At 40.7% G+C, this 16,061-nt stretch overlaps 1 protein-coding gene across 1 annotated transcript; it reads right to left on the reverse strand.

The window, feature by feature from the left end:
- Nucleotides 1-40: 40 nt before the first annotated feature.
- LOC124256253 lies at nucleotides 41-4,695 on the reverse strand. Its single transcript, XM_046690218.1, has 4 exons — nucleotides 4,394-4,695; nucleotides 3,461-3,516; nucleotides 2,006-2,052; nucleotides 41-163 (listed from the first exon to the last, which is right to left on the reverse strand). Exons 1-4 carry the CDS (start codon nucleotides 4,519-4,521, stop codon nucleotides 41-43), a joined length of 354 nt encoding a protein of 117 aa, XP_046546174.1. The 5' UTR covers nucleotides 4,522-4,695.
- Nucleotides 4,696-16,061: the final 11,366 nt, after the last annotated feature.

A 16,061-nucleotide genomic window follows, 5' to 3' on the forward strand; every position in this document is an offset into this window, starting at 1 on the left:
AGTCAACAGAGCAAGGGAATTAACTCTGTGGTTATTATCTTCAGAGTGTGTGATTTGGAGTTGTGTCCCTTGGTTTTGAGAGCCTCCCCTTGACGGTGAGCAGTGATGTGGACATCACAGACTCATTATCAGACATCCAGTCATCTTGCTGAGCATCCCCACTCTGAAAAACATTAGCAGTGAGTAAGCATCTTACAATAGTGCATTTGGCTCAAAAGCGGACAGATGAATTGCAATCTAACTCAAAAACTAATAAACATATAATACTCAATGAAACACTGATCATAATCAAAACATCAGACCAACTCTGTGATTTGTTTGCAGAATTTATGTCCTAAAATTAAAAAAGTTGTTTAACAAACTATCATTAAAATATTGACACAGTTCACTATTTGTTACGAGGGAGGAGTGCCGAGAAAGGGACAGCCAGGTGTTAGAGAAGCACGTGCACAAGTACCGACAAAGTTATTGATTCATTAATCTGTGCTGTGCTGTCTCCAGCCTTTCTTGCACACCCGGCTGTCCCTTTCTCTGCACTCCTCCCTCGTAACAAATAGTGAACTGTGTCAATATCTGAATGATAGTTTGTTTAACAACTTTTTTATTTTTAGGACATAAATTCTGCAAAAACCTCACAGAGTTGGTCTGATGTTTTCATTATGATCAGTGTTTCATTGAGTATTTTATGTTTATTATATTAGTTTTCGAGTTACATTGCAATTCATCGGTCAGCTTTTGAGCCAAACGGACCATAGATACATGTTGGAAGAAGATACCTTGCAGGCACATGGCACTGTTTCAATATGAACATTTGGTCAGGTTACTAATTTGTTGGCAAATTATTGTTTCAACACTGACTTTGGACTTTTGAAAATAGGTCCAAATATAACAATTTTCAACCATTAAAAGTAATCTGTAATTCAACATTTCATATTATCATAAATTCACTATAACTTTTAAATAACATATGCATTGTTTCAAACAGATATATTATGCTGATATTTTAACATCACTTCAAATTAAAAACTAAAAAAAAACACAACACTTTTTCATGGTTGGAGCATGACACTGATTCAACATTGTTTTGGCTTCTGGGTATCAATTTAAAGGCCAAATTTAAAGATATTTTAAAATAAATCTAGAAAACAAAAACAATACAAGATTTGAACTTATATTTTGTAAAATATATGTGGAGGTTCAAAACACTGTATGAATTCCAACCCTAAGGGGGTGGTGGGGTAGCCTAGTGGTTAAAGCATTTGCTCGTCACCCGGGTTCGATTCCCCACATGGGTACAATATGTGAACCGCATTTCTGGTGTCCCTCGCCATGGTATTGCTGGAATATTGCTAAAAGCGGCGTAAAACCATACTCACTCCAACCCTGAGGCAAACAAATTTCTTAACTATATTGTGAGAGTATTGAAGAGTGGCAGTTTGCGGCAATTTTTACGAAGCAGTGAAAGACAATAGATACTTGTACACTTATTTGTTCCTTGCACTGACTGCATCAGAAAGTATTAATACACTAAACAAGCTTGTCATGTAACTGAGTAATATTTTGAAGTGCCACATCAAATTAAGCCTGAACAATACTGTCTTCCATCTATAAAGAACATCTGTTTCATGGATCACAGGAAGCGAATTCCTGCATCCTGTACTCATAAAAATTGACAATGGATGCAAATGAAATTTATTAGCGCATCCACAGGGACGAAGAAAAGTCTAAATACTTTTGTAAAAATTCCAACCAAGTAACAATACGTTATCACTGAGTTTGCTACTTGCTGGGTTATGGTATCATTTGCAATTTAATTACTGTAACAAATAATGTGTTGATCATGATACACAATACAATAATGGTATCAAAAATAATATTTAAGTTTCTGGGACCCCCATTTTGTTGTCCAGGACCCCTGAAAATTCTAATCATGAGTCCCAGGGACCCTCAAATGCAGGACTCAAGGTAAATCCCTGCATGCATGTAACATATAGTAATAACTTACCAAGTTTTGAGTTCTGTTTTGACTGGGAATAATTGGTGAGCAATCTCCTGCAGAGTAGGACATAACAGCATATCACATGAAGCATAGATGATGATGATGATGATGATGATGATGATAATGATGATTATTTGACATATTTGACTCAAGAATTGTGTACATGATTTTGTAATTTTTTATTCACATGGGAATAAAATTATTTTCAGTACTGTGCAAGAGGCCTGAAGAGTTTGTGCTGACTTCATTAAAGACAGGGTACAGGCTGTGCTGATCATTGAAAGGAGTGGTCAAAATGATTTTGTCTTGCTTTGATATAACAAAACTCTTTGTTTCATGATTTTAGAGATTTTGATGGACCATGGCAGGTGGTGAGTGTTGGAATTATCTACATTATCTTTTTCAACCACTTCATTGAAGTTAAGGTCAATTTGGTTTTGTACACAGATCAAGAAAATAGAACGCTTAATACTACATGGTGAAGATTTAATGATACACCTGGAATCAACTGGTACAGCAGTAAGCCTTAGGTTTCCCCTGGTCATGTAGGGCACTGATTAGATGAGAATAAATAGCCCCTCTCATTTATGTCTTTGACAATGTTTCTTCATGTAATGAAGTTAATAATAGTAAATGTTTTGTCAAATTTTTAAATTGTGCATTGTACCTTTAATTCAACATCAACTGTCTTCAAACACAAACAAGGAATCATTTTAGAATCTGCAAATATCAAATTAATTATACGACAAATTACCTGATAGTTTATTATTTGTCCCTTTTTTATGGATTATGCCCTACAGCTGTGATGGAATAACATACCCACTTTCTGTGACAGCTTGGAGTTTGGTTCATTCTGGTTTATACATATAATCAATGAATCTTACAACAATTATGGGAGGTAACCCAGTACAGGGCTGTGCTACCTATACTCTTTGCCTATCACAGCCACACTGTCACACATATACATACTGAGAACCAACTGGAAACCTGATAAGTAAAATTCCAAGGGACTCGCCAAAATTGTTTACTTATCAGGTATTATTTTTATCCAAACCTATATAAAATCTGCAAAAATGACAACCATATGCATGTATATGTATGTATATGTATCAATGAACCACTTATCAGGGCTGGCTTCCTAACTGGAGACTGACACGCGCCCCTCATGTCGGATTATGTGGTGATCGCTAATTTAGTTATCCAGTCTCTTTTGTTAAGTAATTTAATTCCAGGGACTGTGAGAATACGTTTAGTTAAGCGGTATTGTTTACTTATCCAAGTTTAGTTAACAGGACTCTAATAGTCATAATTAATGAAGAAATTTGCGGGACCAAGGAAAAGTGTTTACTTATCAGGTCTGTTTAGTTAAAGCCGGTCTTTACTTAGGCGGTTTCCACTGTAATAGTATTTGTTCAGCCTTCAGAACCTGCTTTCTCTGACTGAGCATGTCATAGGTCATACCTTGGTTGGTGGGGCTGTGGAAGCACTCTCTTTTCCTTGGTAGAGATTTCATCAATCTTAAAGATAAAAACAACACAAAGTAAGGTCACTTGTCTTTGGGAAACTATTGCCGGGACTCCCAAATAGCCCATCAGGAATATCAGAGGTAACAATCCACATCCTATATTTTTCTTTATTGGTTGTTTGAGGTCTCACTCTTTAATATTCCAGCCATATATAAGGGTGGTTGTTAATAATTGAGTCTGGACCACACAAACCTGTGACTGACATCATGAGCATTGATCAACACAAATGGGTCATCCTCACGTCTTCACTAGGATGGTCCAAGACAAGTATAGTAGAAATTAGCAATAGTAGAAATTAGCAATTTTAAAGGGTTTTGCTATGTTGTAAAACTGAGGCTAGTGGACCAGAAATAACAGTTAACTTTCAGAATATGTTTTTACCTTTCACCCAAATGGAATCCAGCATTACTTAAAGTCACCCCCCAGACAGAAGAGCCACCAATATTCATTAAGTCAATATGTGCAATAAGTTTACTTAAGGTATAATATATAAACTGTATTTTTTAAAGTTCTGATAAATGGGTGGCAAACATTTTCTGTGATGCTCCCTGCATGCTGACCCGGGCTATTCCATCAACTGATTTTGCATTTTCTTGCCACTGATTCTATCTCACACAAAGGGACCTGTTCATAATTTATAGCTAGGGGTGTGATGATGATTTTTATGGAGAGGCATGTACAATAGTAAGTGATCCCCCTCCCAGAATGTCATGTACAATACCAATGACCACCCCCTAGTACAAAATTGTATGTGTACAAAATTGATGATCCCCAAACCTCCCCAGAATATAATGGGTGACACCCCACCCACCTCAAATCACCATCAACCCCACTAGCCATACATTATGCACGGTCCCGAACAGCTTACCCTTTCAGACCTGCCCACGCTGACGGCGATGTGACATCATCTGTTCCATGCGTTGTGTCACTGATGACAGAGACGTCGTCGGCCATGTAGTCGTCGCACGGGTCCCTTGTAGTTTCAGAGTCCGTCATAGTCTATCACTAGAGAATCAGTGCTTAACGAATAATGATCTTCAGTTTCAGTTGCCCAGTTGTTAACTCCTGAGAGACAAACATCAAGATAAAGAACGTTCGTTCAACTTGAAAGTGTGGCAAGTGTGATCCGGGAATATGTTGTGTTGTTGTCTTGATTCCCTTCCAGACCTACGTCCTGTCTTCTGTAAAGGGACATAACTCTAAATTCTACACAGAACAGCATTACTCGGACCGTAAATGTTTCTCTCGGTATACTGAAGATATGGTTGATCGGTTCAGATCTGTACAGACTACTTGGTTAATTTACTCAATTGTTCACTATTGTAAATGGGAAACGGGTGGCCCAGTTGTCTGGGGCTCGCTGTTCGCGGTGCAGAGTTGCCTCCCTTGTGGCGAAGTCGCCTGAGGCTCGCTGTTCGCGGTGCAGAGTTGCCTCCCTTTGTAGTCCAGTCGTCTGGGGCTGTTCGCGGTGCAGAGTTGCCTCCCTTGGGTATGATCATCCCGGTGGTCCGTGGGTTTTAAAAAGTGGGATGGATCTAACCACGTACTTGGCTTGATTGTCCTTCTCCAAGTTTTGAGCAACCGGCCTCATTTGTATATCAAGATCTAGACTGATATGACCTATTAATAATTTGCCCGCTAAATCTCTTGCATTAGATTCAATATTATATTCGTGGATTTTTGCCATGGGCAAGTTCACAATATATGCATGTTACAGTTAGCGCAACAGGCCATTGTTACCCGTTGGAAAATGTAACTATATGGGCAAGCCTGTTAAACAGGATGCATTTTTAATCAGGATGCATTTTTAATCGTGTCGAATTGACAACTGTCTGTGTGTCCGTCTGTCCGTCCGTTCTTGTAGCTTTTGCATTTTCTTTTTAAGGCCAATGGGGCTTTACACGAACGATCCCAGCTACTGAGAAGAATTGCTATTGATCATAGTTCGAATTGAAGTGATATGTACTGGAATATTTTGACGTTTGATCCAGCTACTGCTTTTTCGACACCACCCACGACACGACATGGCCCACGAACTAAAACATCGCATGAATCATCTTAGCTATGATTTCTGTAAAGTTTAACATGACTACCACGACCTTTCTTCAGAAAGTTATGAAATTTTCACTGTAATTGGGCTTAACATTGCAATGTTATGAATTTTATAATCAACCGTCAAAGGTTATAGTTTCACCAAAGTGAAAATGCAGCCCCAGAGATTAAGGTAGGCGGAAAACCTATGTTATGCCATACCGCACAGTACTTAGTATAGCCTGCCACCACGTTTCGTATACGGTCGCCTTGTAAAACAATTTCGAGCAAGATATTGATAGGCCACGGTAGGATTGTCCAAGTAACGTTTCTCCAACATGTATGTTATGACACTGAAAAAACACGCGTACCCATGTATGTATGTATGTATGTGTGTGTGTGTGTGTGTGTGCGTGCGTGCATGCATGCGTGCGCGCGTTTTAAAGCAAACAGCAGGCGCAGTGGGGTAGCCTAGTGGTTAAGGCGTTCGCTCGTCACGCCGAAAACCATGGATAGATAGATAGCGAGACAGATAGATAATTTATTAGAGTCGCACCTCGTACATACAAAATATATAATAGAAAGTAATGAAAATGCGATAAAATATGTACAAGCCATTCCATAGGAATTACGAGAGACTAAAAGGCAAAATAGAACCACTTTTAAAAGAATACAAACGTGTAAAATAAATTACACTGACACCTCATGTTTGTACTTCCACTCTTCCAGAGACATCCTCGATAATCTCCAGGGTATACGTTACGATCACTCTCCACTATACCCTGGATGTATCCACGGCTTGGGGCGATGATTTAATAACCTCCCTTGACTGGCTCCGCATTATCACAGTAGCCAATCAGCTAAGCCGCCGTTACAACCGAGCTTGCCAGTGTCAACAAGGATAGCGGTCGCAGTCGCGAAGGTTTGTTCGCAGCGCCACTCAGATTTTTTTGGAAATAATAAAGACAAATTGACAGATCTGAAACTTTAAAAGAATATATAACAGAACTCCTTCTGGTTCTTTCAGAGTACCTCTGCATCAATTGTGTTCCCAACATTAAACGGTTAGATAATTTAAGAAGCGAAAGTGAGTTGTGATTGGTACGCTCAACTTCCCAGCGTAGGCACCTGACTGGATTAAAAGCCAGCCAAGGGAGGTAATAAAATCATCACCCCAAGCCGTGGATGCATCCAGGGTATAGTGGAGAGTGATCGTAACGTATATCCTGGAGATTATCGAGGATGTTCCAGAGATAAAAAATGTAAAAACTATTAAAACAAACACCATCTACGTCTGCGGAAAATATTATAACATGTTTTGGCACATGAAAGAAAACAACTCTGTAAGGTTAAAAAGCACTGAGAACGTCCCTGCACCTGGTAAAAGATTAAAACCGTTCTACAAAAAGGGTTCTTCTAAGATCATCATGAAAAGGGCAGTGTAAATATACATGATGCTCACTTTCCACAGTGACTCCATTCTGACAAATGGAACATGTTCGCTCATCTACTGGTAGTCCTTCGTATCGGCCAGTCTCAAGTCGTATTGGCTTTACCCCACGTCTAAACTTTGCCACAACACTTCTGAATATTCCGGGTATACTGTCTCTGACACAATGTATAATTTCGAGGTTTTTCTTGATGGTCTTGTATGTCCCCAGCTTTCCCGTATTCTTGTTTATTCTTTCAGTCCACTCCGACTTGTGTTTTCTAAACAGGGTGTCCTCAATAGTCCGTATAGCTGTCACTGAAAGGGGGTCCGATTCGTAATCGCATGAACATTCATTAAGTAATTTATACACTTTAAAATTCCAGTGTTTACAACTTGGAGATGCACGTTTCTCTGACCAATTAAAAGTCTTTTTGTTGAGGCGTGATTCGTCAATAGTCATATATCTACGCCACTGTCTAACACAATCTTCTCTGTTACACTGACGGGTACCCATCCCAGTTCACCGAGCACCGCGTCAGTTGGTGTGTATCTGCCCTCTCCCAGGTAGAACCTGCACGCCCTGTTCTGTACTGCAATAACACATGAGTACTCTTGAAGTCCCAAGACAGCTGCTCCGTAAGTGATAACAGGTGACACTAAGTGAGGTGAGGTGAAATTGGGTTTAACGTCGTACTTGAGAATATTTCGCTCATATGACGACGTGCATGCGTGTGTATGTGTATGTGCTGCTGCTTGTACTAGCCCAGACTTAAGCTGGTTTTATAGTGCTAGCCCACTGAGATACCACGCCGCAGTGAAGCATGAATACCCCACTCAGACACATTATACTGACTCCGAGCCAACCAGTCCTTGTTGTACCCATTAATGCCGAGCGCCAGACAGGGACCAACAAGTACCATATTTTAACGTCTTTTGGTATGACGCGGTCGGGGATCGAACCCGCGACCTTCCGCTCTCCGGGCGGACGCTCTAACCACTACACCACGGAGGCGGTCAACACTAAGTTATCGTAGAGTTTATGGAACACTGTGAATCTTACATCACCAAGGGACTTGCATTTAGCTATGACTATTTGTGGACTGTGCAACCTACTTCGCGGTAACACTTAAACCTCAGAACTCGTTCAGCGTAGGTCCGAGGTAACGGTACTGTCTTGTCCACGGTTTCTAACTGCATATCACCACATTTAAAACATTCCGTGTGAAGCTCATTTCTGGTGTCCCCCGCCATGATATTGCTGGAATATTGCTAAAAGCGGCGTGATACTAAACTCACAACTCACACAGCAAACAGTAACAAATGATATAAATAGACTCTGTAACAACTCTGTAATAGACTCTGTAACAACTGACAAGAGCATATGCATCAGCAATACTGATTTACATTTCAATTACATTTCAAAGAAAACTTGACAAACTTAAGAAATACGTTAAGGTGTCCACAAAAATATTCTTTAATAATTCCCCATCGCGATTATAATAATGTTGGTAGTTCCTAAATAACTATTTTAAAATCCCTTAACTGAATTTATCAGACTGTAAAATAACAAAGAATCTCTCATTTGATGTAAAATGATCAAATCACAGACAATTCACCCTTTACTCAATAGCTCTATTGATACCAAACTTGAATAATTTATTTGAAAATGGCGTCACAATTCTATAAAAGGTAATCCGTTAGAATGTTATTGATTAAAACGAGCATGGGTTAAATTCTATTACAAGTTTTAAAGATAACTTAGTACTACAAATTATTAATAAATGTGAAACGATTACAAAATTGTCCATAAAAAGCAATTATTGCACCACTCAGGGACTGTGACAGCCAGAAACGAAATGAGCTTTCGTCTTCTTTTTTTTTTATCTCAAACAGGGCAAGTGCGGCTTTCGGCGTAGTTTTATCCCTGGCATTTGGTGTGAGGTGAAGTGAGTTGAGAATATTTCGCTCATATGTAAGGATGCAGTCAAATGTAGTTATGTTTTTAGGTTTGGTTACGACTCTCCCAGTAGTTTTAAGTTCATATTTTGATTGTAATGGTGAAGAAATGACAATTGCAAAGTTTGAATTGTCTCAAAATTTCGACTTGACTGCAATACGAAAACATGTTGTGTGCTCGACGATTTGCATTAGTAAATGTAAACATCATGGTGTCATCAATACAATTGTCACCTGCAACGACACCAACCTAGGACACAACAGCAGCCAGGCATCACGAAAAACGCAAAAACAGGAAACAGCGGCAGCCACGCCTCACAAAAATACGGAGAAACAGGACAGAGCGGCAGCCACGCATCACGGAAAGATGCAGAAACAGGACAGAGCGACAGCCACGCTTCACGGAAAGATGCAGAAACAGGACACAGCGGCAGCCACGCATCACGGAAATACGGAGAAACAGGACAGAGCGGCAGCCACGCTTCACGGAAAGATGCAGAAACAGGACACAGCGGCAGCCACGCATCACGGAAATACGGAGAAACAGGACAGAGCGGCAGCCACGCTTCACGGAAAGATGCAGAAACAGGACAGAGCGGCAGCCACGCATCACGGAAAGATGCAGAAACAGAAAACAGCGGCAGCCATGCCTCACTGAAAGACAAAGATGTATTACGCAGCGATGGCCACGCATCACGGAGAGACGCACTGGCAGGTCGCCAGCACGCAGACCGCAAGGACGCGCACGTAGGACGCACTGGTTCTAATGCAGGATCATCAAACATTCGGGAGAAGAAGAAGCGAAAAGGTAAGGCTATAACATATTTATCATGTTTTGGGGGCATCTCTTCGAAGCTTAATCTGATACGCCAATTTAATCTTGATCTTAGTGTACTGTGCATTTTTCATACCTCGTTTTTATCATGTACATCCCTCTGAAAAAAAGTTAGCCCTACTGTTTTGTTCTCAAAATAATATTTGTTATAAACAACCTTGCTAAATATATCCTTCTATAGCTAGCTAAGAAGAAACGTACGAAATATTTTGCTTCATGCTGTTCTTGTGTCCACATCTCTGTCTACAATTACCCGTCGTCATATGAGCGAAATATTCTCTAACACGACGTTAATTACTCAATTTCACGTCACCTCACCTCTGTTTACAATTACACCTCTGTTTCCCTTTCGTCACTTTTATGGCGCTTCATGTTATATCCTAACCCTTCTGATATGTTTGTGTATAATGGGCCGGTGGCCCCCTTACTGAATAAACACACACACACACACATCGACATCGTTAAAGGTTTATGTTTTTTCACGGGGTGGGGTGGGGTGGTGTGTGGTGTGGTGTGGTGTGGTGTGGTGTGGTGTGGTGTGGTGTGGTGTGTGTCCCACAAAGAATCATGTGGAATAATAATTGTAAGGAGGGGTTACAATAGTGCTGGGGAAGCTTGCTTTCTGCCAACAAGTCATACCCCAACATGTTACAATGATGCCATCTATGAAGAGGTCAGGCATTTAATATTTCAGATGACATTTGCTTTAATTTTTCACTTACTTTCTGATCTTTTTTAGACAGAGGTATATCAATGTATATTGTCACCAAATTTAGTGAGAGGAATACTGCGTATATTTACTTCTGTAATATGGGGGAGAGGGACGCCAGAAAATAGGTTTCACACATTGTACCCATGTGAGGAATCGAACCCGGGCCTTCGGCGTGACGAGCGAACGCTTTAGCCACTGGGCGTGACGAAGTGTTGTGGTGTACGGAAATGATAGACTAGCCGTTATTACTTTTGTTTCAGGCTGTTCAAGGTACAAAAAGAAGATGAAACTGAAGAAAGGAAAGAGAATCATTGGCTACAACGACAAAGAAATTCTGCATATAACATTAGAAGATTGTGAGCGATCATGTCTAAGCTTGAAAGAGTTTTTCTGTAAATCATTCGATTTTTGGAATGTATTTAACACCTGCATCCTTTCCAAACGCGCATTTCTGGATGTTCCGAAAGCTAACCGTGAACGTGGCCAAGGTCACTTATGGACACATGGCAAGAGAGTGTGTGTACGATAACACCCGGGCCATCTGTTGTATGGAAGAAATCGGCCGCTGGAACAGCTGTAGTGAGTGAGTGAGTTTAGTTTTACGCCGCTTTTAGCAATATTCCAATAATATCACAGTCTAAGTAAACTTAGGCTTAGTACTATTCGTTACACTGCTATACTGAGTCTAACAATACCTTGTAGACGGTCGCGTCAGCTAACCTTTTGGACTGACCAATCAGAACACAACTTACCAAATCGCGAAAGTTAACATTCGCACATACCGTTGAAGCTTTACCTAAAACACTCGAACGATTCCGAATGCTATTTGCCGCACGATCGCTTCCGAGTGATACACGCAATGAGTAAACAGTCGCTGAAAATAGCGTTTCTGTCAATATTAAAGGATGTCATCTTGCGAAAATATAAGCAAATAGTAACCATGTTATTAGAAACCCATAAGCGTATATACTGCAGGTCACATATCTGTGTTTTATGCGGATTTTCGTTTGGTGATAGATCAGTGTCAGCGACCAGGGAAGAGAAAATTCAAAAACCGTTTTGTAAGTCCCGCCGAACCCTAACAAGTAGTCGTTGTCTGATTGGTTAAATCCGTTCGGCCGTTTCGCGTTTGATTGGACGGTCACAGGTCGCTCAAAGGTTAGCTGACGCGACCTTCTACAAGGTTTTGTTAGACTCAGTATAGCAGTGTAACGAAAAATACTGAGCCTAAGTTTACTTAGACTGGATAATATCACGGCGGGGGACACCAGAAATGGGCCCACGTTGTACCCATGTGGGGAATCGAACCCGTGTCTTCGGATGGACGAGCAAACGCTTTAACCACTAGGCTACCCCACCGCCCCGGAACAGCTGTAAATGCATGGAGAGTTAAACATAATGTGTCACTGGGTTCTAGGAGTTTATGCCCAAATGTAGCATTTGGAAGGGATGTCGCGAACTGGATGCTTGACGTGTTAACATATTCCCAGGTGACCTAACAACAAAAAATTAATGTATGCTATTGTTTTGAAATTCGGATAAAGAAAAAACGGATTTAATCCCATTTCTCAACCAATCAAATTGTTACACACTCTCCTCCAATTCATTTTACCATGCAAAATATAATTTTTGTAATACATAATATATCATGTTAGAGGTAAAGAAACGAATGGGGAATTTTGTGGTATCGTTTCTTAATAAAGGATAATTCTGTCAAGCACCATTTTGTATGTGATATGTTACAAATGAACCAAGGATCCTCATTAAACCGTAAGACTCTTACATGTTAACTTCTTTTGTTATTTGCAAAAAACAACAACAATTGGTGCTCAAATCTTTGAAGGGCATTTAGAAGTGGAATGCATTAGACAGGCAAGATTTATGGATGTCAGCTTCTCTATTGTGAATAACACGACGTTTCATCAGGTGATACACTCCGAAACGTATTATGCACAATAGAGAAATTGACATCCATAAATCTTGCTTTTCTTAAACAATCGGTAGTGCTGTGTTAGTCACCTTTGTGACTGACTTATACACCTGATATCATTATTTAATATCTATTTTAATTGCTGTCTTGGGAATGGGAAACCAACACGAGGTCTGTAATAAGCATACTTGAACAGCACAAAAATGTTGAAACTCTCTAAAAAAATCAGAGGTGAGGTGAAAATGGGTTTAACGGCGTGCTTGAGAATATTTCGCTCATATGACGACGTGCATGCGTGTGTATGTGTATGTGCGGCTGCTTGTACTAGCCCAGACTAGTTTTATAGTGCTAGCCCACTGAGATACCATGCCGCAGGGAAGCATGAATACCCCACTCAGACACATTATACTGACTCCGAGCCGACCAGTCCTTGTTGTACCCATTGATGCCGAGAGCCAGGCAGGGACCAACAAGTACCATATTTTAACGCCTTTTGGTATGAGGCGGTCGGGGATCGAACCCGCAACCTTCCGCTCTCCGGGCGCACGCTCTAACCACTACACCACAGAGGCGGTCTTAAAAAAATCAGAAGAAACCCTCGTCAAATTGTGCGATTCCATCGACATCGCATACTTACAGACCGCCGCCATAGAGCAGGAATATTGCTGAGTGCGGCGAAAAACTAAACTCACTCACGCTCACTCATGAGGACGTGTTTTTGAATCACTAACAAAGTCAGGATACTACCTGTTTACGAAAGGTGATGGTATCCTGCCCCACTGTCCCCACAAATCATAAACACATGCAAAGGCTAGTCAGTGGTTCACCTGACACAATTCAGGTACGTATGGTAAGGGTGAAATAGGGTATTACTTCGGACATTATTTCTGTCACAAAAAGAGGGGCATTTACACCAAACACAGATGTGAATTATGTCACTTGTTTTCAGACTTGGCGGATGTTAAACCATTTAGATTGTTGGAATGGTGTAAATAAACACTTGAAAGAGTCAGTAACTCGGTAACATCAAATGTAAGTATTAATGTGTGTGTGTGTGTGTGTGTGTGTGTGTGTGTGTGTGTGTGTGTGTGTGTGTGTGTGATTTATATATATTGTGCACCTTGTGGTGCAAGCGTTCGCACGTCACCCCGAATACCCGGATTCGATTCCCCACATGGGCACAATGTGTGAATCCCATTTTCTTGTGTACCCCGCCGTGATACTGCTGGAATATTGGCGGCCAAAAACCATACTCACTGAAGTGAAAATTTAGGAATGTTTTTGCATCCTTTGTATCCAGTACGTGAATATTTCACATTTTCTAAATATTTTTGGTAAATAAGAGACATTACAAATTCATATCAGAATAAAAAAACCCAAATGTTTATGAAGATCTTAAATTGTTTTCTGTTAAAATATAATATCTGCAATTTTTTACCAAATCGATTGAGATAAAATTATGCTAGTACTTTAAAGTGTAAATCCGGTCGGTAGAATGTTCTCACATGGAATTTTAGATCATCTCTTTGTTTGAATTTTCTTTACTCTGAATAACAACGCAAATGTTCATTTTCTGATATTTGCATCTCGCCTTCAAAATTGCAGATTCGTGTCATAGAAGAGAGTTTTCGTGATGGTTATGTTATGTTACATGAAAAACATTTAGAGACAGGTTTTCATATCACGCTTCCTATGATCAGCGGCAATGAGAAATATTTAAGGAGTAGATAGGATTTCAACTTTGTTGTATACTTGTAGCATTTAGGTAAGAGAGTGAGTATGGTTTTACACTGCTTTAAGAAAAAAATTTCAGCAATAACACGGCGGGGACGCCTAAAATAGGCTTCACACATTGTAGCCATGTGGAGTCTTTGACGTGACATCCGTGAAGGTCCGGGTTAGAATGAACCTTCAGTAACCCATGCTTGTCGTAAGAGGCGACTAACGGGATCGGGTGGTCAGGCTCGCTGATTTGGTTGACACATGTCATCGGTTCCCAATTGCGCAGATCGATGCTCATGCTGTTGATCACTGGATTGTCTGGTCCACACTCGATTATTTACAGACCGCCGCTATATAGCTGGAATATTGCTGAGTGCGGCGTAAAACTAAACTCACTCACTTACTTTGACGTGACACACAAATGCTTTACCCGCTTTCCCTATAGCATTTAGGTCAGGAGACATATGACCTTTCAAGCGACTTAATGTTGCTGAATACCTTTAACACTTATGATTTGATTATGTTGAAGAATGGACATTTCTGGTCAAAAAGTGCCTACATATACTTTCTTCATAGTGGCTTATAATTATACTTAATTGCAACTCCTCAATGAAATGATTTTTGAAGTTTGGGATCATTGTCGGCACACTGTTGGTGGAAAGGAACAGTGTCCCCCATTTGCCATGAGAGGTATATATACTGAAAGGCAAAAGAAACGTCGTAATATTTAAGTATCAATGGAGTATTTGAACCTATTTTGTTAAATATACTCCGGAAGTCCAGCCGGTGGATAGTAATAGTCCCCTAATATGGCGCTTATATCCAGGCACATTGCCTCCTCACGGCGCTACCTACATTACTATCCCCGGTCATAACACTATTGTACTTTCGGATACTTTTCAACTCCCTGGGGACCAAACAGCCATGCAGCCTGTTTGTTGTATACCTGGGTATTGAGACAGAAAGTTTTTTAAATCATGTACCTGGGTGACCTAATTAAACACCTGCGTCACCTCATTATGCAGAGTATTAGACTCTTCTGGAACCTATGACCCCATAATGAAGGTCAGCCCCTGATCACGATGACGTAGAACGTTCTGGAACCTATGACTCATGACACAGGTGTGTGACCTCATCACGATGACGGAGAAAGTTCTGGAACCTATGACTCATGACACAGGTGTGTGACCTCATCACGATGACGGAGAAAGTTCTGGAACCTATGACTCATGACACAGGTGTGTGACCTCATCACGATGACGTAGAACGTTCTGGAACCTATGAACCACGGAGAATACGCGACACAGGTGTGACCTCATCACGATGACGGAGACTCATGACACAGGTGTGTGACCTCATCACGATGACGGAGAAAGTTCTGGAACCTATGACTCATGACACAGGTGTGTGACCTCATCACGATGACGGAGAACGTTCTGGAACCTATGACTCATGACACAGGTGTGTGACCTCATCACGATGACGGAGAAACGTTCTGGAACCTATGACTCATGACACAGGTGTGTGACCTCATCACGATGACGGAGAACGTTCTGGAACCTATGACTCATGACACAGGTGTGTGACCTCATTACGATGACGGAGAAAGTTCTGGAACCTATGACTCATGACACAGACCTCATCACGATGACGATGAGAGAAGTTCTGTGTGTGGACCTCATCACGATGACGGAGAACGTTCTGGAATCTATGACTCATGACACAGGTAGTTGACCTCATTATACAGAAACGTCTGGAATCTATGACCTCAGGTCACAGACCCTCATTACGCAGAATATTCTGGAAGGTATGATCCGGTTTAATCCGGTTTTATATAAGACTATAAAAGGATGCTTCAACTTTGAATACCATCACAACGCCATCTGACATTACCGAGTTCACATCGCATAATATGACG

This window comes from Haliotis rubra, unplaced genomic scaffold (assembly GCF_003918875.1).
Source record: "Haliotis rubra isolate DU_JTF1 unplaced genomic scaffold, ASM391887v1 Scf621, whole genome shotgun sequence".
Classification (NCBI taxonomy): Eukaryota; Metazoa; Mollusca; class Gastropoda; order Lepetellida; family Haliotidae; genus Haliotis; species Haliotis rubra.